The sequence below is a fragment of the Pinus tabuliformis genome, chromosome 8 (assembly GCF_031772625.1).
Source record: "Pinus tabuliformis cultivar Carrire ecotype Pingquan chromosome 8, CPIR1, whole genome shotgun sequence".
NCBI classification, from domain to species: Eukaryota; Viridiplantae; Streptophyta; class Pinopsida; order Pinales; family Pinaceae; genus Pinus; species Pinus tabuliformis.
Window position 1 is genome coordinate 1,082,940,048 of NC_142294.1, and position 24,241 is coordinate 1,082,964,288.

Below are 24,241 nucleotides of genomic sequence, written 5' to 3' on the forward strand. Positions count from 1 at the left end.
CGATTTTTAAGGTTTTTCATGGTCATGATATTTGGTTTTTTAAATGTCAAGTTTGGAGATGTTGGAATTTTAAGCTTTGAAGTACTCGTAATATTTGGTTTGTAATGTCATGGATGAAAAACGTTGGAATTTTAAGGTTTTTCTTAATCATGATTTTGGTTTTTTGTGTCATGGTTGAAAAACGTTGGAGTATTAACCCTCAAAAAAGGGTGATGCAACATCGCCACTTTTCGATTTGAGGGTGTTTTTTCATGTTTTTATGCAAAAATATGGGTTTTTTGGACTAGAATTCGCATTTGAAGTCATGATTCTCGTTAAGTTGGTAACTTGGTTATAGAGATAAATTCAAATAATGATGCTACATGAAAAATCGCAAGCTTACAATCACCATTATACATTAAAATACTATCATTCCATTTAGGATGAAGCTCATTAGGATGGCCTGGGATACAGTTTATATCAAGAAAATGATATAGAACATGGAAGGACCATGGTGCCTTGAAAAAAAAACATATGAAATCTTAAAATTTTCCACATGATAGCACATATAGCAAGAACCAATGGGGTCGCCCATGGTGAGTACTTCACATGTTTCTTTTGTTGTCCTCACCCAAAAATTCAGCAAGCTTTAATAATTGGATCCATCAAAATGAAAAGAGTTGTCTTCAAAATGACATCCTCACCAAAATGCTACAAAGCATAGCCTTCAAATTTCCAAAAAATGGACTTTGTCCCTAACAATGGCACCAAATGTTACCATTCAATCTGTCATGTTGAATGTGTAAAAGTCTGAAGCACCTAGATGATAGATTTGGGCAGCTAGAAGCTCACCCGCTATCACCTTGCCAACAATCTGTGAAATTTTAAATACCATTGCATTTACCGGTTATTATTCTCCTATATTTTCATATTATTTGTCAACTGCGAAATACTTGCGGCAAATACTGAATAAAACACAACAACAACTTCACTAAAAATAATTAACCACGAGAACTGATTAAATTATGCACACACACACAAATAATGAACACCAGTGTTTTCGTACAAATGTCCATGGAAAAACCCCGAAGGGAAAAACAGTTTAGCAGATGAGTGTTTTATTTATTAATTCTTCAACAAAAATAATACAACTAGTTGTCGTAAGATGGCAAACCTCCAGGGGGCAAAAAAAAAAATTGATCAATTTTGCAAGTCTCCCTAACCTCCTGGAAACTACTTGACCCATCAAAACCAATTCGACCTCCCTCTGAAGCTAGTTTCATCTCATATGTGTGGTCTAGCTAAGAAACTCGGCCCTCCTGTTAACTCGCACTAGATGGGAAAATTATCTCAGACTCCATTGGAAAATCTCGACCTCAACTCGCAAATCGACCATCCTGTGCAAATCAATCTCTCCTATGAATTTTCCTTGCCATGGCGCTTCGTCCTCTTTGAGCAATTCACATTGCATGTCTGGGTAATTCGCACCCCCTGCTGGAGCAACTCGCATTGCTGGAAAATTGACCTCTCACTGTAGAAAAATCGATCTCCAATTCTGCTTGGAAATTGTTGTGAAGAATCTTTGCGCAAATCTTTGTTGACACCCCTACTCCTGATATCCCTGCGTTGCCTCTATGCCCTTGCTCTCACTGCAATTATGTGTCTCAATGTTTCTGTGTGTTCTAAAAATGCCCATCAATTTTCTCTTATAATCTCTCGTTGACAAATCAACAGCCATGATCTAATCTCAATCGATGGCTAAGATCATCTTGACCTATTCTCGTGACTTTTCTGGAAGTCTTTAGCGAAAAATCGATTTACCCTAATTAATATTTGATTAATTAAGTTATTTCCCTAAGTTAAACTTAGGAAAATTAGTTAATTTATTATTTAAATCTAATCAAGGTCTTTTCTCGTGAAACCAAGTATGGGTATTGGAGAAAATGTGTTCCTTAGCTTCATAGACATAATTTGAGACTAGAACACTTATCTGAGCTACACAAACTAACACTCCCTCTTAGTGAGGAAGATGTTTTGCATAACACCTAACTTGTCTCTTAAGAAGATGAACCTTGCCTTCCCCAAAGCCTTCATCAGAATATTTGTTACCTACTTACCTATAGGTACCTACTATAGCTAGACAAACCTGCACTGCACACAATCCTTGATGAAGTGGTATATGATGTCTATATGTTTGGACATGTCATGAAACATTGGATTCTCTGACAACCTGATGCAACTTTGATTGTCGTAATGTATCACTGTCATCTCTATCCTCTGACCAAACAAGGCTACCAACAACTTCTAACGTCATATGGCCTCTCATGTAACCATGCTCATTGCTATGTACTCTGCCTCAGTTGAACTCAGTGCCACAGACTTCTGCTTCTTGTTGTAATAAGAAACAACTCTTGATCCCATGTTGAAGCACCACCTAGAAGTATTTTTTTTATCCAGTGTTACCTGCCCAGTCTACATCAATATAGCCCACCAATCTAACACCATCACCTCGATCATATATGATCCCATACTCGACTATGCCACGCAAATACCTCAGCACATGTTTAGATGCTAACCAATGCACTCTCTTTGGATCCACAATGAACTAGCTCAGAGAGTTAACTGCATAGGATATGTTTAGCCTTGTGTTGACCAAGTACATGAGAAAGCCTATCAACTACCTGTACAAGTTGGGGTCCAGATCCTTCTCCTTCGATGCATCTATCTTCCTCCAATTCATGATGATGGGAGTACACATGGCTTTACAATCCTCCATCCCAATTCTCCTCAGGATCTCTATGTCGTATTTCCCTTTACCAAGGAAAATCTCGCCATTTATCTATCATACATCCATGCCTAGAAAATAGTGCATGAGTCTCAAATCCTTCATCTTGAACTCTGTCGCAAGGTCCCTCTTGCACTCCTCGATGAGCCCCAGTGAACCTGTCAAGAACAAGTCATCTACATATAGGACAAGAATGAGACCATCTCCCCCAACCACCATGTAGTAGAGGTTAACACCCACCTCACTCTTCACAAAGCCCATGCCCTGCAAGTATTTATCAATGCTCTCATACCAGACCCTAGGAGCCTGCTTGAGCCTATACAAAGTTCTCTTCAATCTACACACGTGGGTCTCTTTGTTGTGTGCCACAAAGCCTTGTGGTTGTTCAATGTACATCTCCTCTTTCAGTTCACCATTCAGAACGTTGTCTTGACATCCATCTGATGAATCTGTCGTCCCATCTATGTTGTTAATGAGATCACAACTCGTATAGACGTGTACTTGACCACAGGAGGAAATGCCTCATCATAGTCTATATCCCTCCTTCTAAGAGAACCCCTTGGCCAAAAACCTAGCTTTGTATTTCTCGATGTTGTCTTTTGCATTATGCTTGATCTTATAGATCCAGCATGATCCAACAACCATTATATTTGTGGGTCTGGGTACAACCTCCCAAACATCGTTCTACATGATTGAAGAATACTCTTCAACCATAGCATCTCGCCACACCTGATGTTGTGCAACCTCCTGATAGCTGGAAGGCTCGCTATCCACCAACTAACTAAACAATTCCATGTAGCTAGTGTACCTCTCTGGTTCTCTCTTCTCTCCTTCTCGTCCTAGGAGACCCCACAAACTCCTAAGCATCCCTGAGTGTAGCTTGAACCTCTCGGATCCTCTTGCCAGCGATGGAGTTAGGAATATCTACCTCTATGTCGTCTTGATGCATCTCCCTGATTTGTTGTATTTGTTGCTCCATACTTTGTGAAGCCTCAGGATCATTCACACCTGAATTCGTTCTCACACTAGTTACTATATTCGTGCTCTGTTGTTGCCCTTGATTCTGCCCTTGATTCTATCACTCTATCTCTAGGAGATTTTGTTGGCTGCTCACTCTAATCTTCAGTTATTGGCAATGCTCTGGACCTTATGTATGCCTTGTCCTCCATGAACTTGACATCCCGCCTAACTATAATCCTCCTGGCCCCTGAGATGAAGATCTTGTATGTCTTCGAGGTTTCGTTGTAGACAACGAAGCAACCTCACTCTGCAATCTAATCCAACTTTGAACGTGTCTCACCTGGAATGTGACAATACGTTGGGCAGCGAAATATCCCCAAGTACTGGCATCTGGACTCTTCCCAGTGAAAGCTTCCTCTGGAGTCATCTTGCCAAGCGTTTTATGTCAAACCTTATTCTGAATATAAATCGTTGTGTTGCATGCCTCTGCTCATAAATAGCGTGGGAGATCCTAGTCATAAATCATCGCTCACGCTGCCTCTGAAATAGATCGGTTCTTCCTCTTTGCAACCCCATTCTACTAAGGGTTGTAAGGAACCATCCATTCTCTCCATATTCCAGCCCTAGTATAGAACTCTTGGAATTCCTTGCTAGTATATTCCCCTTTTTGTCCTGACCGAAGAGTCCAGATCTTTCTACATGTCGCATTCTCCACTAGAGCCTTGAACTCCTAAAAAGAAGACATCATCATTGATCTTCAAGAAATAGATCCAGTTTTTCCTGGAGAAATCATCAATAAAAGTACATAAGTATGTGTATCCTCTAAGAGACTTTGTCGACATCAGCCCACATGTCTGAATGTACAAGGTCTAAAATCCCCTGTGGTCTATTGTCACTCCTTGGAAAAGATGCTTTGGAAAACTTCCCTAACACATCCTCTACCTACATCGTGCTTTGTGCTCACCTCCAGAACACTTGTCATTGTCTCATGAAGCAATCTAAGTGCTCCATGATGAATATGGCCCATCCTCCTATGCCATAGCTCCCCCCATCTCTCAGACTATTGCTGCTAACTAGTGCCTTGGGTGTGTCTAACTGCAATTTGTACATCTGGCTACTCCTCATCCCAAATACTATAGGTGACCTCCAATCCTTATGCTTCAACAGCACCTTCGCCCTCTAAAGAGAATATTGTACCCTTTGTCCTAAAGGACTAATACAGAGATCAAGTCCAACCTCAAGCCTGGCACATGCAACACATCATGGATAGGTATTTGCTTGTCATTCTCCCTCTGAAATAGAACAGTCCCTCGTGTAACAGGAGTGAACTTGGACTTGTTCCCCATCTGAATCTGGAACCTGATGTCCTCCTCCTTATAACTGGATAAGTATTCTCTAACTCTTTTCATGTGAAATGATAATCCATTGTCTATGTACTAGACACCTTGTGAATTCGAGCTAGTCAGGCAAGCAATCAAAGCGAACTCTTGATCCATCTTGTTGGAGAGTTCATTTACATCTACTGAAGCTGCAACTTGCTTCTTGCCCTTCTTCCTTAATGGGAAATCGTTGACATAATGGCCAAACTCGTGACAACGATAGCACTTGACATTTGATTTGTCCTTCTTTGTAATATTCCAAATTTAAAATTTGCAGCAAATAACACTAGGAAACAACAACCATAAACAAATATCACACATGCATATCAAAATAGTACAAAAATAAAGCAAAACAGCTAAGCCATTTTATTAATCTCGAGAATAATGAGTAAGGAAAATGGAACCTCGGCTTGCTACTGCAAGCTATGCAAAACCCAGGTGAGACAACTATGATCTAGAGGAAATATTGGCCCAAACCAACACTTTGCATTACCCAAGAAATTACTACTACTGCTGCTAGAATGGGACTGAAGATTCTGCTATGAAGAATGCTTGGATCACCTTGAAATTGCAGCCACGAACTCCATTCCTTCTAGCCAAAAATACCTAGAAAGGGTTTGGCCAAACTCCAAGCCAAAACTGAACCCACAAAGTGATGCAAATTTATCATTTAATCAGCAATACGTTATGTTATAAGAATGAGGATTTCAAGCCCAAATATAGTCTGGAAAATTTTGTACAATTAGTCAGAGACTCCTCTCAATAAACCCACAAAAACCCAAAAAAGATTTGGGTTGAATCCACTGAACCCCCAATGACCCCCAACAAATGTGAATTGTCGAATCTAGCCAGAAAAGGCCTCATGACTTCAATACTACTAAATTATGCCCAAATCTACCACGGAAAAATTCTCCCATCTCCGGTTAAATTCTCCACTGAGAAATACCCGCTATCACCAACCCATATCTCTCCCGACTCCACTTCTCTAAGCCCCTGCACAGCACTTAGTCAATAGCTTTTGCACCCTTGCTAAAAGATAGAAAAATCAACCCAGGTAATAGCCTCCAATCCAGCTCAGCAAATCGTTATCCAAACTCTTGTCTAATAATAATAAAATTCCCTGCAAAATCTCAGAGAGCCTCTAACCCACGCTTGTTCCCACAACGTGCTCCACAAAATACCTTTGCATCTAAGAAAAATGCACTACATAATAAACTCCTGCAATGATGTTCAACGGAAGCTTTGAATTGAGCTCCTGAAATTGCATCACTAGGAAGACATTCGAAGTTCTCCGAAATGAGGGTGGAATTCCACTTGGAATTCCTGGTTCTAAACAACACTCTGGCCCTTGTGTTAAACAACTCCAAGAGAAAATGAAATATGGAGTGTAATAGCCAAAAGATAATCCACAAAATCAATCCATCCTCCTTTTATAAGTTTTCATCATGCCTCTAGAGTCTTTTTTAATATTATTTTATTAGTGGGGCCCATTTTCCACTAAGTTAAATTTGCTGCCATTAAATAAAATAATAATTTGTCATTATTTTCCAATAAAATAATACTAGCCACTTTTCTCCAATAATATTTTCCCCTATTTAATTAATATTACTAAAAGTGGGAAAAATTCCTTAGTGACTCCCATGCTCACAAAATTGGAGATATTATATTATTATCTCCTTTTAAGCTTAGTCCCTTACTAAAACTCTTCTTTTCTTTCCTTTCCCTGCTAAGGCAACGTTTTCCTACTCCCTCTCAACCTTCAGTGTCTTGTAATTGTTGTTGCTCTCACTCACCAAGTTGAGCATAAGCTCTTTGTTAAGCAACCGGCTCACAAAATAGAAGAAAAGATAGATCAATGACTTCAAAATTAGCCTCTTCGAGGGGGAAATCTCTTTTACATTACACAAATGAACAATTCTTGGATGATTCAAATGACACAACCTCCTTTCTATATATAGGAGTCTAAGGGGTCACAATATAATCAAAGTCAACATAACAATGAGGGAATAGTGGGATTTTATGGGGCACAACAATAACAATAAGGGGGCTACAATAATAACGAGGGAATACATTAGTATTATAGGGACCTAACATGCCCTTCCTTCAAAAAAATGTTGTCCTCAATGCTTGAGTAGTTCTGGATGCTTTCGCAGGTAAGTTCTTCCACTTTATGAGACACTCTGAAATTGATCGATTTCATAGTTGTCGAGTTCTTGTTTCTGTGACTGTTTCAAGTTCCAATATGATTTTTCCTTCTTCGTCAAGTTCTGGCAATATTGTTTGAATTGGGAGCTTGTCACCTATAATCTTCTTTAAGCATGAAACATGGAAAACTGGGTGCATTCGAGAAGATGTAGGAAGCTCCAATTTGTATTCCATAGTACCAATCTTTTGCAACCCCTTGTAAAGACCACTTTGGTGATAATTTATTATACTTCTTAACTTGCATGAGAGACATTTGTTTGTATGGTTGTAGCCATAAAAATACCTAGTCGCCTACCTCAAAACTTCTTTTGTTGCGATGTTGATATGCTTGTTGTTTCATTCTATTCTGCGCCAAAGTGAGGTTATCCTTTAAGCGTTGGAGAACTTGTTTTTGATGCTCTATGTGATCTTCCATTGTTTGAACCTTAGAATTTTCTCTTAAAGATGATGTGATGGACGGTGGATGATATCCATAAAGTGCCATAAATGGGGTCATTTTTGCTGCAGTATGGAAGGAAGTGTTATACCACCATTCAGCCAGAGGTAACCACTTGACCCATTGTGTTTGTTTATCAGATACAAAGCAACGAAGGTATCCTTCCAAACATTTGTTTACTATCCAAACATTTGTTTACTATCTCAGTTTGCCCATCTGATTGGGGATGATAAGATGAGCTATGAGCTAATTGAGTACCCAGACAAGAAAATAATTTCATCCAAAAATTTCCAGTGAAAATAGAATCTCTGTCGCTTACAATAATCTTTGGGTTTCCATGTAGCTTTTGAATTGTTTCCATAAATGCAGTAGCAACTATATTGACTTTAAATGGATGAGATAATGCACAAAAGTGTGCATACTTGGTAAGTCTATCAACTACCACCATGATGACACTCTTTCCTTTGGACTTTGGTAAACCTGTGATAAAATCCATTGAAACCTCCACCCAACATTGACTTGGAATGGATAAAGGTTGTAACAGACCCGAGGTCTTAATTGTCTCAACTTTATTTTGTTGGCACACCAAACATCCCGCCACAAACTTTTGAATATAAGATTTAATGCCATCCCAAAAAATTTCATTCTTAATCTTGTGGTAAGTTTTTAAAAATCTTGAGTGCCCTCCTAAGGGACAAGTGTGCAATTCCAGAAGAATCTGTTGTTTGAGTTGGTAATTCTTACAAAGGTATAAGCGATCTTTGTACCATAATGAATCATTTTTCCAGCTAAATGTATCAGATGTACTAGGATCTTGCTGCAACTTTTGAATGAGTGCCCACACTTGTTCGTCATTCTTCCATTCATCCTTCACTTTGGTTATCCAATCTAGTTGGATAACAGAAATGGCACAAAGCAATGCTTCCACATCCTCATCCTTTCTTGAGAGTGCATCTACAACAACATTTTGCTTCCCTTTTTTGTAGATGATTTCAAAGTCATAACCAACATCTTTGTGACCCATTTTTGTTGTTCTTCTGAAGATAATTTTTGTTCTGAAATGTATTTAAGACTATCATGATTTGTATTTGCCTTGAAGTGTCTTCCCATTAAGTAAGGTCGTCATTTCTTAAGTGCATGTAGTATTGCCAACATTTCCTTCTCATAAAGTGTTGTGTAAATACTTTCCTTTGATTGGACAACTTTCAAAAGCAATGGGTCTTCCTTCTTGCATTAAAACATCAATTCCATTTCCTGAGGCATCACATTCCACAATAAAGGTTTTTGTGAAGTCTGGCGTAGCTAAGACCGGTGCTTGGCACATTGCCTCTTTGAGATGCTCAAAGGCCTTAGTTGCTTCTGGAGTACAAGAAAATGCATTTTCTTCAGCAATGTTGTTAGAGGTGCTACTATTCTCCCATAATTCTTAACAAACTTGCAATAATACCCAATCAACCTGATAAATCCTCGCAAATGCTTTATGGATGTGGGGATTTTCCATTCCTTAATGGCTTTAATTTTGTTAGGGTCTACCTTAACACCCTCATGAGATACAATATGACCTAGATATTCCACCTCTTGTACTCCAAAGAAATATTTGGAGTTTTTTGCATATAATTGTTTCTCCTCTAATAGCTTGAGCGCCCTGTCAACATGGTCAACATGATCCTTCCAAGACGTGTTGTAGATTAGTATATCATCAAAAAATACTAACACAAATTTTCTAAGCAAGGGTTTGAAAATGGAATTCATCAAACCTTGAAATGTAGAAGGTGCATTGGTAAGGCCAAAAGGCATGACCAAAAACTCATAATGACCTTCATGAGTTTTAAATGTTGTTTCCGGAACGTCTTCAGTCCTCATTCTTATTTGATGATATCCTAAATGAAGATCCAACTTGGTGAAGTAAAATTGCCCCATGTAATTCATCCAAAAATTCATCAATGACAAGAATGGGAAATTTATCTTTAATAGTGAGTTTGTTGAGCTCCCTATAATCCAGACACATGATCCATCCTTCTTGTGCACCAATACTACTAGAGCAGAGAGAACTTTGACTAGGTTGAATTATACCAGCCTCTAGCATTTTTGCAACCATACGTTTTAATTTCACTCTTTTGGGCATAAGGATATCTGTAAGGCTTGATGTTTGGAGGAATACTTCCTAGAATCAAATGAATAGCATGCTCATGATCACGAATAGGTGGGAGGCCTTTGGGAGTCTCAAATACCTTAGAATAATTGTCCAAGACTTTTTGGAGGTCTTGAGAAATAGATGATTTCGATGTTTGAACCTCTAGTGAACATAAGTGTGCAATTACGCCCCATTGTTCTTTCTTTAGAAGCTTTGTCATGCTATTAGAGTTGATTATCTTTCATGGTTCTCCTGCGATGCCCCTTAATTCAACTTTGTTTCCTTCCCAAAAAAAAATTCAAGAAAAGTTCTTGAAAATTAAAAGCTATCGTACCCTAAGATTGTAACCACTGGACTTCTAGTACGACATTAGCACCACCCATTGGAATGGAAAGCATTGGACTATTCAATACATATTCTCTCTTGGATAGCTTGATATTATGGCACTTTCCAGAGCAATTTATAGTTCCTCCATTTGCAACCATCACTTGACACTCTGGTGTTGGATATAGGAAGCAATTTAATTCCTTCACTATCTTACAATGAATAAAATAATGGGTACTACCCGAATCAATCAACACTATTACATTTTTCTTATTGATATGTCCTTCTATATTGAGAGTTTGAGGAGTGGTAATTCCTACCAATGCATTACAAGATATGGTCAGATTCAGTTCTTCTTTCTCTAGGGTTGATTCCTGGTGTATATCCTCCTCTTTTGATGTTTCTTGTTCCTTTCCTTCCTCCTCTTCACAACCTATATAGAATAATTTCTTCTCAACACATTTATGACCTTTAGTGTATTTGTTATCACAGTTGTAACAAATCCCTTTTACTCTTTTTTCCTCCAATTGTTGTGGTGCAACCTTGTAGGTTGTGGAAGACTAGGACCAATAATACTTCCATCTTTATAGTTGTGATTGGTAGACTACCTGGTTCCCATAATTTTGCTTTCAACTTTTCTTACCACCCTAAATGCCTTCTCCAATGAATCAAGTTCCCAAAGGCGAACCTCATGTTGGATGTTATCTTTTAAAGTCCCTATGAAGACATCAATCCTATGTTGCTCTGGAATATTGATTACCCTAATATTCAATTTTTGGAAGTCTTCAATGTGCTCTGCCATTGAACCCTTTTGTTTGAGATTTATTATTGGCTAAAAAAGTTGTTGCTCTTTGTATCTTCATAATGTGCTATCATTTCCTCCGTAAAAAATGACCAAGTGACAAGTGGTTTACGAGAACAAAGCCATCTAATACCACACAGAATGATTGGATTCTAAATATAAAGATGCAATACGTACCTTTTGTGAGGGTTGCACATCCTGTAGATCAAAATATTGCTCCATCTGTAGTATCCAAGTTACCGAATCCTTGCCATCAAACTTCTTCATCTCTATCTTTGGAATGCGGTGGTTCTTGAACCCCACATGGGAGTCTCTAAAATCGTGATTGATATTTTTTTTGTCTTCATCATGACTTTCATGGATTGCCTTGTCACCAATGGGACACCTTTCTTCTAGCAACTTTGTCAAACCTTCTTTCAATCCTTCTATCTTAACATTCATCACTGCTTCCATGTCTGATTTTAAACCATCATTTAAAACTACCATGTCTCTTTTTATACCATCTAACTTAACATTCATCATGGCTTCCAATTCATTTTTTGTTACTTTTTGCAAGAGTGAAATTTTTTGCATTTGGTCTTGCAATTTTGATATATCATGTCACATTTCTTCCTCTTCTTCATGTGTCATAATGGAGCTTACGAGTTGCTTACTAAGTGTTTCCATTTTCTTTCTCCGGGGCATCAATTAATGATAATTATGTTTCACTATACCATTTGAATCACTTCAAACTAATTTTTCAAACCAAACTTATGCAAATTTTTAAAAAGACTACGCACCTTTTTTTTTTGCTTCGTAGGAGCTTGATATTGAATATGTTGTATCTTTGTAATTTCGGATCTCCAAGGTCTGAAATTATGTCCTGTGGTAGCCCTCTAAGTCGTCTTTCCAATCCCACAAGTCTGATCAATATTGGAGTCTTCAAGAAAGTGTTAGGCCAAATCTTTCACTATGACCTGATTATAGACTTCTTCAGTAGAGCAAACTTGTACGAAGTGCCACGTATCATTGTTTCAACCTTCGAACCTGAAAACACTACACAGCAAACTACAGTTTGTCCTCTTTCTGTACATTATGGCGAAATTTCAATTTGATACTCAGAGAGAAAGTTATGACGATTGTCCCAAGGTCACCTGTTTGGAATGTAATTCGAGATCCTGCAAAAACCCTAAATTCCTTGGATCATATCTCCAAAAATATAGCGAGACAAGATCTGAAATTCAGACCCAAGGGTCAACGAGATTTCGGTGCAAATGGTTTTTTTTTTTTAGCTTCTAAAACAACGTAGAAAAAAATTTATAGAGAAAATGTCACGATGACATGTTTGGAGCAGCGAAACCCTAGAATCCAAAGCTCTAATACCAAATGTTATGCAACCAGCTCACAAAATAGAAAAAAAAAGATAAATCAACGACTTCAAAATCAGCCTCTTCGAAGGGGAAACCTCATTTACATTGCACAAATGAACAATTCTTGGATGATTCAAATGACACAACCTCCTTTCTATATATGAGAGTCTAAGGGGTCACAATATAATCAGAGCCGACATAACAATAATAATGTAAGGGCACCACAATAACAATAGTGGGATTCTATGGGGCACAAAAATAACAATAAGGGGGCTACACTAATAACAATGAGGGAATAGTGGGCTTCTATGGGGCACAACAATAACAATAAGGGGACTACACTAATAACAATGAGTGAATACATTAGTATTATAGGGACTTAACACTCTTCTTGAGTAAAGTCACTCCAAAGGCGTTCCAAATCAAGAAGTTTATCCCGCCCATTGATCACTTGGACGGAAACACTCCACTCCTTGGTGAATCCATTAAATGTTATTCACATGATCTCATCATCATTGGGCTTATCACCCACTGCAACTAGCTAATTTATGGCAAGTCAAACTCTGGTGAGATATGAAGTTATGTCTTCACCTTTACTCTGCTTAATGGTCCTCGGCTTCTCTTTGAGAATCTTCTTCTTATTTTTTGTAGTATCCTGGTACAGTTTTATGATGGCAACCTGCATTTCCTTCGTTGCCACTCTCTATGACATGTGGAACAATATGATCCCTGACTCCATCAAGAATCGTCCTCTTTGCTTTGGCATTATCCTCCCTATACTCATGTAACATGATATGATATGTTGGTATAGCGACATTTGTCGTAGCAAACTCCTTCAGATCAAATTCGTCCAATAAAAACAACATCCTAGCCTTCCAAAACCCAAAGTTCGATGCTCCATCCAACCTGTCCTAATCTCTCAACCTTGCTACAGCTATCTCTAGAAAACTAGAAATTCAGCGAACTCAAATAAATTGGAGAAATTTGAATTGTGTTAAACTCGAATTGGGTTTCAACCCTTGTGTTTTATCTTCCTGTGCCCTACATAGATCTTCCTTCTGCCCTCAGATCTGCTTTGATACCATGTGAAATTTTAAATACTATTGCAATTACTAGTTCTTATTCTCCTATTTTTTTCAAATTATGTTGGGTGTGCAGCCTGATTATCTTCTTGACTCAAAGGTCTTTGTTTTAGCTGAATGTATACCCCAAGAAGACTAAACACCCCTCCACGCGGGGGGAGGGGGGAAGTTCCCCCGCAAAGGTCCGAAGGGAACCATCCCCCTCCCCCCCGGCTAGGGGTCCGAGGGCCCGCGGGCCGATGGCGGGGGTTCAGGGGCACTACCCCCGAAGCTAAAAATAGATGAAAATTTGTTTTGTAAAATATTGTAATTTCATAGTCAATCTGGTCCGTTCATTAGGCAGATGATCTAACAGTAGAAGTTATGTTAAATTAGGGCTTTTTTGCCCTAGAAGGCAACCCTCGGCTTATATGAGGGAATTGTATTGTGGTTGTGTATTATTATTCTGAGCAAGAGAGAGAGAGGAGACTATGTGAGAGCGAAGAGGAAATTACAACGGATTTGTTGTAGATTGTATCTCTTCATTTTGGATAGAGAATGTTATTTTTCTCAGTTTGATTGTAATTTTTTTCTTAAATAAAATTACACGTCGTTTTTATACGGAAAAGAACATTCATGAGCGCTGGATTGTACCATCAGTGTATTGGTCAAGTTGCAGCTAATATTTTTGTTATTACAAATACCCATTACCTTTAAAAAAGATTATGATATTTACAAACAAAATGTGCCGAACAGTTGAGGATGATATCATCCTCCCCAAAAATAGGCTAACCCAAAAACGTGCTGCCCCCTCTAAATTTGTCCCACTTCTAAACTTGACCGTATCATAACATATAGAATATCACCTACCTAAAATTGAGCATTACATCCAAAAATAGGCTAACCCAAAAACGTGCTGCCCCCTCTAAATTTGTCCCACTTCTAAACTCGACCGTATCATAACATATAGAATATCACCTACCTAAAATTGAGCATTACATCTTTAACATTCATGTTGATGTTACCATTCTTGTATTCGGAAAACAGAAAACACCCAACATGAACCAATATTGATGAGTCAAAAGCTGAGAGTTCTACCAATCTTAGATAAAATAATGGAAACGGGATTAATTTGGATGTTTGTGAAATAAATACGAGAAATAACCACAGCTGGAAGTTCTACCACCATAACTAAAAAATATTTTATCTTACATCGATGTGAAATACATACGAGAGATATACATACGAGAGATAATCTGGTTGGAAACATACACAACTTACAGTGCAATACAAAGAAATATGAGATTTTAAACTTCTATATATACCATCACAATTTATATTGAAACACAAATTAAACTTTGAGCCACTATTTTAAGGTTTCTTCAAAAACATGGAGTTTTTTAATATTGCAAACCATTGTTATTCCATAGCTCTCTTGCCTCTCTTGCAAATATCAAGCAGGTCCACAGGGCGTTGAGTAAACAACCTGACTACATCAGCTGTGGAACTGAATAGCATATAGCAATGAATCCATCATAGGCATAAGCCTATAGATCAAATCAAACTCGCAATAGGCATAAACCTATAGATCAAATCAAACTCGCAAAAAAATTTAGAAATGTTATATTTTCACTTCCAAAAGTTTGCATGAAAATTGCAGATTGCTAAGAAGAGGTATAAAATTCAGCATTTAGACGCTGATAGATTGTGTTAAAAAAATTCAAATATAACAGGTTTCCATACAAAAAATGTCGGTGTCTATACACACAAATTTACAATATAACAGCATTTTTTATAGAGAGAATTTAAAATTAAAATATCCACAAATCAAAATAGCAGTTAAAGATAATGCCATGGTTTAAACATCATTATACTTACAGTTATCAACTAAAACCCACTAGCCTTGGAACGTATGATGAGTAATAGCAAATAATTAATTTTAAAAATAAAAAAGAGGATATGGGACATTACCGCGCAGAGACATTTTCCTGCTAAAAATCAATGCGGCAAATGCTTTTAATTTCTATGCAAACTCTTTGTTGTTGTAACTAGAGTTCAAATCAAAAGACTCTCGAACCCTTATCTTGTCATGCCCTTGTCTTCTTTCGAAGAGGAAACAATTTGCCTTGCAGAAGGAGATTGGGCATCATCGTGCTATTCAGATATGCAAGTCTAAACTAAACATCTTATTTAACCACCATTCTTATGTTTATATCAGTTCTATCAAATCTACCATTGCATAGGAAAAATTACACGGACAATCTCAATATAAACAATGAATTAATAATATATCACTCAACATAACACTTATCTGGTTGATTCCCATGATACAAGTTTACCCGGAATATCAAAATCAAATACTAGACCTGGACATTTTTTTCTTCAGCTTCAGGAGTAGTTTCCGAGCTAGCTGGCTTTGATAATTCTGTCATCGGACGCTCATTTTCTTTTTTCACTTCTGTCTCAAACTCTTTAGCTGCCTGTAAGCATGGAAGTGTATATGGTCAGTTATTCATGGTAAATGGGCTCATTATATCTTGGAACATAAGTAACTATTTCCGGAATTCTTATTAGCTCTCCAGCCTTGGAACTGGCAACTAGAATGAAAAAATTGAACGTCCAGAAATAATGATAAGAATGCATTGATTTGAGAATTATGAGGAAGCATAAATTTCAAATGATTGCTATTGCTTAAGATTCCATTATAGTAGTGGCATAGGAATATAAGATCAATCAAGGGTAACATGCACATTGCTTAACCATTCATACATGCAGCTACTGATTAGAAAAATGGATACATCACAAGACTCATAGGACAGTATCATCATTGTATTTAGCCAGTGTTCACTTATCACGATAATATCGGCCTTTTTGAAATTAAAACAATAATTTAGGTAATTATTGTGATAAGTTGGAAATTATTGCCCTATCCCTGTCAGTTTCACCTTATAACCAAATTTTTGCTCTTTTAATCCTCATTTTTTGAAAGTGGGCTAGAGGATTGAGCTGTGAGGATACTGTCACAATTTTCCATCAAGCAAACAAGGGAAAATCTTTGTTTTCATTTCCCATGATTCATCTCATGAGATACATACCCTACTAGTTAATGGTAATATTAAATTCTTAAAGTAAAAATGGTGTTCTCCTTTATCTTTCATTTAGGGAAATCTACTGTTTTCATTTCCCATGATTCATCTCATGAGATACATACCCTAGTAGTTAATGATAATATTAAATTCATAAGTAAAATTGGTATTCTCCTTTATGTTTCATTTTCACAAATTAATGATAAAAGAGAATGCCAATCTTACTTAAATTTTTAACCATCAATTGTTTTAGGATGTTTGAGAGTTGTTCCAATTTCTTTGGAATTCATATGGAGTAACTAGAATTTAGATGCCATTCAAAATTCAGCAAACTCAAAAGTTTTTAGGAGTTCGGGATTGGCAAGATTGCAACATTGCTACTGTATTTTGTGATGTGTGAGGGTCTGGCACTAACATTTAATCAAGAGCACCAAGCACTTTATGTACCTCGATGTTGGTGGCATTCACTGTTGAACTCCTCCATCATGACCCCAGTAAAAATGTGCACTTTACTCTAGCAAAATCATTGATTAGGCATGTTAATCTTTTTCTATCTTATTTCAATGCGTAGAGGGTGACCTTGACGAGGAGGATCCCAATATAGGCAATGGTTTTGATGTTATGTACCTATTTGTTGTAGCATGATTTTTTTTACTCTAAAGGCCATTTAGAGCCTCTCTATTATCTTTATTGATTCAAAGATGGATTGCACTTGGTGCTATTTTGGTTATATGCACCCTTGCTATATACACGAGAAACTTTGCATATTTGTGTAAAATAATTTGGATTCATATGGATGCATATGAATTATATGTTATTTTCAAAATTTGAATATTTTACGTATTTTTTGGTTGACCAATATTTTGGTCTGGTTCTGATATCATTGTTGAGGATGTTGTGACCATTTTCATCCAGCAAACAAGGGGAAATCCATTGTTTTTATTGCCATGATTCACTTCATGAGATACATCTATTTTTGTTTTGATATGATTTTGTATCATTCTGTCAGATTCTATGACTCAGGACAAATATCATATTTCAGTATCGATATCTGATGTTCCACTGACATCTTTTATATCTTATATGTCAATTTATTTTCATATTTATGTAGCAATGTGTTTGTTGATGCTGCTTCAGAAGTTAAAATTTTGAAAATATTTGATTATTTTTGTATTTTTTAAGTTTCCTGATAATTTCTGATATTTTTCCCGATATTACTGATAATTTAAATTTCACAACCCTGGCGATAAATTGCTGATACGGATAAATGTAACATTGATTCTAGCATAGTTTTTGTGCCTGCTAAACAGAGTACTCCCCTGGCAAAGCTTCTTCCAAGAATAGAACAGAACTACAACTAACTCTCCTGCAGGCTTTATGCATTTGAGCACACTCTAACAAAGCTAAGAGTCAACAAGCCACTAAACTATGAGAAACAAGTAGTCGATCATACTTAGATGGTAAAACAGGCATTGAGCCCCACAAAATGTCTCCATTATCCCCTTCGGCTTTATGTCTACAGTATCTCAATGGAAATCAGCACAGTTTCTCAGTGAGAATAAGGAAATTTTTATCATCTATAGGGAACATAGGGAGGATAATAGTGGGAGCAGAAATAGTATGGTAGTTTAATATATTATCAATAGAGGTAGTGGATACAGAAAGAAGACCTGTGATATGACAAATAGTTGGAAATAGATGATCTGGACATCTATTAAGTTTTGTTAGTTTTTGAAGAACATTGAAGTATGATCTGCTTACTACAACTTCTACAGTTTTCATGAGAAGAGTCAAAGACATTATCAGGCGCGCTTGTATATGGATGTACATGTTCTCCCTGTATTTTCCTTCGGTCATATAATAGAAACGTTTAATTTGCCAGAAAAAACACACATCTGCCTAGGTAGAAAATTTGTTAGTAACAAAGAGACTTACATGTTTGAATTTGTGCATAACCGATCAATGAAATTTTCTGATGGAATCAGAGAGAATGGTTATTTCCGTCTTCCTGCCAACCATGTTCTCAGCTTTGTTTTAAGCATACAGAAGAAACATTTTGCAAACAGACAAAGTCCTCACCAATGAACACCAGGTACTAGAGCGGAATTAGATTCACTGAAGGTAAGTAGAGGAAAAGAAATATAGGCCCTTGGAATGTTGTGTGCCATGACATCACTGAGAGTTTATTTGAGCAATGGATGAAAGATGGGCATCTAGAGTTTAGACATACCCTGGTGATAAATTGCCGATGCGGATAAATGTAACATTGATTCTAGCATAGTTTTTGTGCCTGCTAAACAGAGTCCTCCCCTGGCAAAGCTTCTTCCAAGAATAGAACAGAACTACAACTAACTCTCCTGCAGGCTTTATGCATTTGAGCACACTCTAACAAAGCTAAGAGTCAACAAGCTACTAAACTATGAGAAACAAGTAGTCGATCATACTTAGATGGTAAAACAGGCATTGAGCCCCACAAAATGTCTCCATTATCCCCTTCGGCTTTATGTCTACAGTATCTCAATGGAAATCAGCACAGTTTCTCAGTGAGAATAAGGAAATTTTTATCATCTATAGGGAACATAGGGAGGATAATAGTGGGAGAAGAAATAGTATGGTAGTTTAATATATTATCAATAGAGTTAGTGGATACAGAAAGAAGACCTGTGATATGACAAATAGTTGGAAATAGATGATATGGACATCTATTAAGTTTTGTTAGTTTTTGAAGAGCATTGAAGTATGATCTGCTTACTACAACTTCTACAGTTTTCATGAGAAGAGTCAAAGACATTATCAGGCGCACTTGTATATGGATGTACATGTTCTCCCTGTATTTTCCTTCGGTCATATAATAGAAATGTTTAATTTGCCAGAGAAAACACACATCTGCCTAGGCAGAAAATTTGTTAGTAACAAAGAGACTTACATGGTTTGAATTTGTGCATAACCGATCAATGAAATTTTCTGATGGAATCAGAGAGAATGGTTATTTCCGTCTTCATGCCAACCATGTTCTCAGCTTTGTTTTAAGCATACAGAAGAAACATGTTGCAAACAGACAAAGTCCTCACCAATGAACACCAGGTACTAGAGTGGAACTAGATTCACTTTAGGCAAGTAGAGGAAAAGAAATATAGGCCCTTGGAATGTTGTGTGCCATGACATCACTGAGAGGTTATTTGAGCAATGGATGAAAGATGGGCATCTAGAGTTTAGACATACCATGAGACATCTCTCCAACAAGCAAAGAAACTAATATTGGTAATTTGGCCAATATTTCCAATTTTTTTCAAAAACAATTTGCCAATTTAAAATGAATATTTGCCCAAATTTCTGTAGTATGAAATTACTTTAAAAAATAATAATAATAATAATAAATAACATTCTCAGTAAAATATATTACAATCTTGGAAATTTCGAAAATTTTACAAAATTTTCATGAAACCTTTATAGTTAACATTTGGAGGATGACAAAGATCTGAAAAGGTTTCTACACTTGCAACAAATTATGGTGGCTTAGAATTTTACCAGGCAACAAGCTTGAGATTTTCTTTTGCTCCATCACCAAATATGAAGCTAGAGTGAAAACAGAGAGATATTACTCCCATCAAGAAAGACATCCAAGGACAACTAAAATCCTAAAAGTGAGCAACATTTGAGATAAAACTAGGAGCGTCAATTCTAGCTGAGTAGGAACTTAAGCAGCTAGAAGATAAATTGAGGAACATGCTTCCATACTGTTACCATAAAATCTAGCAGGCATTGGAGAGGGAAACCCTACAAGACAAAAAGCTAGACTAAGTGCTAACAATGGGGCAATGGCCCACTGTCACCACAGCCAAGGCCCCCTACTCTTTACGGATTTTCACCAATGGGAGGAGTCCCAATAAGATAGGATCACCTATGAAAAGTATTTTAGGGTCAAGGTATAAGGTGATAAGCTAGATTCTAGAATCTCTTAAGAAAGACTCAAATTTCAGGTATAAGGCTTCACTAAGAAGCAATATGCTTTCTATGAGAGACCTAGGAAGAAAATGCACAAAACCTAGGGTTTGTTGATTTTGCTTGAGTATTGGAATTCCCAAGGTCAAGGCAATGGAGAGAAAAGGCTTCTTAAGATATACTTCAACAAGTACAAAGTTCATACAACCTTCAAGGAAGCCCTCAAGTTGAGGAAGAGAAAGCTAGGGTTTCCCTCTTAGGGCAACACCTAGGGCAAGAGATTTTATGGAGGAAACTTAAGTGGATGCCCACCAAATTTATAGGTCAAGTAGCCAAGACCCTCCACTTGATGTTTAGGCTCTCAAGTCTCCACAAAACCTCTCCCCTAAAATTTCGCTCTAAGCCCTAGTTTTGTCATCCTAGCCTTAAAAGGGCCGAAATTTCAAGAGAAGAATTTATGGATGAGATGTAAGAATGATCACCAAGGACTTGGACAAGTGCCTTGTCCTTTGGGCATATGGAGTCAAGGATGCATTAGATAGGCTAAATTTGTTTCCAAGGAGGCCAAAAATTGATGCCCTAGGTATCGATTTCCAGCAATTACCCACTTCTAAGGAAAATGGAGTTTGATGGAGAGTTATAAGAATTCCTCCACTAGGAACATTCATTACATGTTATACAATGAGTAACATATGCAATTCTCAACTAGATAGCCTTTAAAATTTATTTTCAACAAATTAGGGCATAAACAAGCATAATCTAGAAGCAGCAATTCCATACATTAGACAATTCAAAATAATAATCTTCAACAATAGGCACTTACAAGATAGTGTATCCATCCATTTATCAAATAAATAGCTCCAAAGACAATCCAAAATAGCTTCCAAACATCAAAATGCATCCAAGATACTCCAATAGCCAAAGAAGCAACAAAAGCGAGTTCCTATAAGGAGGTCGAAAATCCTAAGTGTGATGATAATTCACACGATGTTATATGCACTGTCGCGCAAACGTCGCAAATGACGTCGCGGTCGTTCAACAATCTATCACAAGTGTCGCGCTTGTCGCTCGCACTGTCGGTCAATGACACTGAGTATATGTTGTCTTGATGGTTTGAGGTGTCTTGTCGTCGAGTCATGTTGAGTGTGTATTCGCAAGGTCGTGTATGCACAAGTTCACTCGCCCACACACTTAGTCATTTTGTTGAAATTTTGACGACCGAATCACCCTCCAACAGCCAGACCTTCGCTAAGCTGCATTGCGCAGTTTCGGCCCTCAGTGATCATGTACTGCTGCCCAGAATTGCGCAGAGCTTGAGGCTGTCTCCCAGGCAGCCTGCACTACGCAATCCTGGAATTGACCGGACTGACTGTCACCCAAAACAGCGCAGAAGTTGCTCAGCAAGCCATTTCAATCTGCGTTGCCTGCAAGCACATCAACCAAGCCTCCAACTGGTCAACCGAAGAGTTTGACTGGGCAGTGACCCCGGGACTCACTCCCCCAAAAAATTGTGCAAAAGCTACAAAGCTTGCCCGCTCTGCTGACTGAAGAAACTACGCAGACATGTCGAACAGACACTTTGTGTCCATCACTGTCTCCCTCAAAAAATTGCGCAGTTTTTCTAGCCAATCACCTAGTCAACCGGCCTGCTGCTCAACCGGAAAAATGAGCAGTTTTCATGAGCAGTCTCCTAGTTGCCCAGCATCTCGCTCAGCTCAGAAACTGCGATGGGATGTTCAGCAGGCCAACCTCCCAACAATTGCGCAGTTTTTGCTAGCAGACTCCCGCAACCCGCAGCCACCTCCCTAGAGAAATTGCGCAATTTTTCCAAGCAAGCCTCTTGCAGCCCGCTATCAGCTCCCTGGAGAAATTGCATAGTTTTTGTTGCTAGTCCCCCCTCTGCCGCCTGCACGGCCTCCCTGAAAAAATTGCGCAAAATTGCCCTCCAACCGAGCTAGATCCCGCGGACAGTCACTACTGATCCAGATTTGTCCATCTCAACCTCCCAATGACCTCTGTGCAATTTTCACTAGCAGTGCCCGGAGCCCACATCCCAGCTCGAAATCTGCCTTGCGCAATTTCAGAGCCTTTTCATCTCTCCCGGTCACCTGCATCCGAAAGCGAACGATAATGCATCATGGTAGACTAGGAGATTTCTGGATTTGATGTCATCTTATCATGAGTGATTGCAGATACAGGTACATGGATGAGACATGACACGACGACGAACGGGATGAACAAGGAGAGCATGCGAGGAGATTTGTTCGCAAATGGACGAACAAGGAATGCATGCGAGGAGATTGTTTCGCGAATAAACGAATGAGGGATGCATGCAAGGAGATTTGTTCACGAACGGACGAACACATGAAGCATGTCAAAATACAAGCGAAGGAGGAACATGCACGTGCAAACATAAAGCGAACACCAAGACCATCGAAGACTTCACACACCTTTCCATGCAGAGATGAAGCTATGATACACCAAGAGCACATCCATCACTCAGCAACACTGCAGCTTGACATGGACACCACCACCAGCATGAACATACCAACATTGTCGTGTCAAGTCGTGTCATGATTCATCTCGGCCACATCACTATTGTGGGCCATACTGTTGTAATCAATGTAATGTAACGTAGAAGTCCAAGAGAACCGCCTGTAAAGTTGAAGAGTCGTGTAAGTCAAACAGTCATGAGGGAAGTTGAACAGTCACAAGGGTCAGTTTCACCCTTGGCTATAAATACCCGTCGTTTGTACATGCAAAAGAATTTTCACCTTGGCTCCTCCCACATAGCCTTGAGAGTCTAAAATCTTTTCTTTGAGGAGCGAGCAAAGGCTCCAACGCCCTGCTTACAAGGTTAGTGATGTATGGTGTACCGATGTGTCTTAGAACTTTCGCTTAATTCAAAAGTCTGTTAACAGGCCAACACGTTTTCACACATGTATTGTAATTGTTTGTAAGACTATTCTTTGAACACTTGTAATGCATGTTGCTTTAACCTGTGTTAAGACAGTTGAACTATTTCAGTTGTTCTAATACATATGCTTATGAAAATGTGTTGTATAAGTTGTTAACGTTGTCTTTCCCGTGTGGGCCATCTCATCAGACACTAGATAGAACCATTCCCATAAATTTGTTATAACAACCGTTGCACTCGCATGGACTATTCCGCTGGGTGTTGTACATGTTAACCGTTCATTGTGTGTTTGTGATTGCCGCATCCGTGTGGACTACTCGCCAGAATTTGTGCATGTCCTGTTGCGTTGTGTCTCTGACAAAATTGGGACTCTTCCCTTTCAACTAGAGACTCACTTCCACCCTCTCCCTCTGCGGTGAAAGAACCTTGACACAAGTAACACTAGCACTCACCAGGCACGCGAACCTTGTTGTTCGAAGACAAAGCAAACCACTCTCACATGCTGACAAGCAAGAGCTAAGGCATATCTTTAAGATAATGGAAATCGGGCCATCGTACTGAATGGAACTCCTACACCAAATGGTGTGAGGTCTAGTTGGGACTTCATACCGGGGAGATCCCCTGAATGTTGGCGGGTCCAGCACCGCCAACAGAGTCCCTTGAGGAAATAATTCCCTCAGTGTGTGCTCTTCCTTCCTCCTGACGCTATTTGCACTAGCAAACTGCTGCAAAAACTGTGTCCCAGCTGAAGATCTGCTCTGCAAGGAAAATATTGTTGCTCCCTTCTGCCTCTAGTAGGCTTTGATCTGGAAAATCTAATTTCTCTGTCGACTCACTCAGAGAAATAGACTTTTCCTCAAAACTCGATCCTCTTGGCCCAAG

At 38.3% G+C, this 24,241-nt stretch overlaps 1 protein-coding gene across 1 annotated transcript in view; it reads right to left on the minus strand.

Moving 5' to 3' along the window:
- Positions 1-15,185: 15,185 nt before the first annotated feature.
- Positions 15,186-24,241, minus strand: part of LOC149239089 (Bacterial sec-independent translocation protein mttA/Hcf106) — a 77,546-nt gene continuing 68,490 nt past the window's right edge. The window contains exon 3 of the mRNA XM_089373319.1: positions 15,186-15,894. Coding sequence (XP_089229445.1) covers positions 15,775-15,894 — 120 coding nt within the window. The 3' untranslated portion in view covers positions 15,186-15,774. The remainder of the gene's footprint in view (positions 15,895-24,241) is intronic.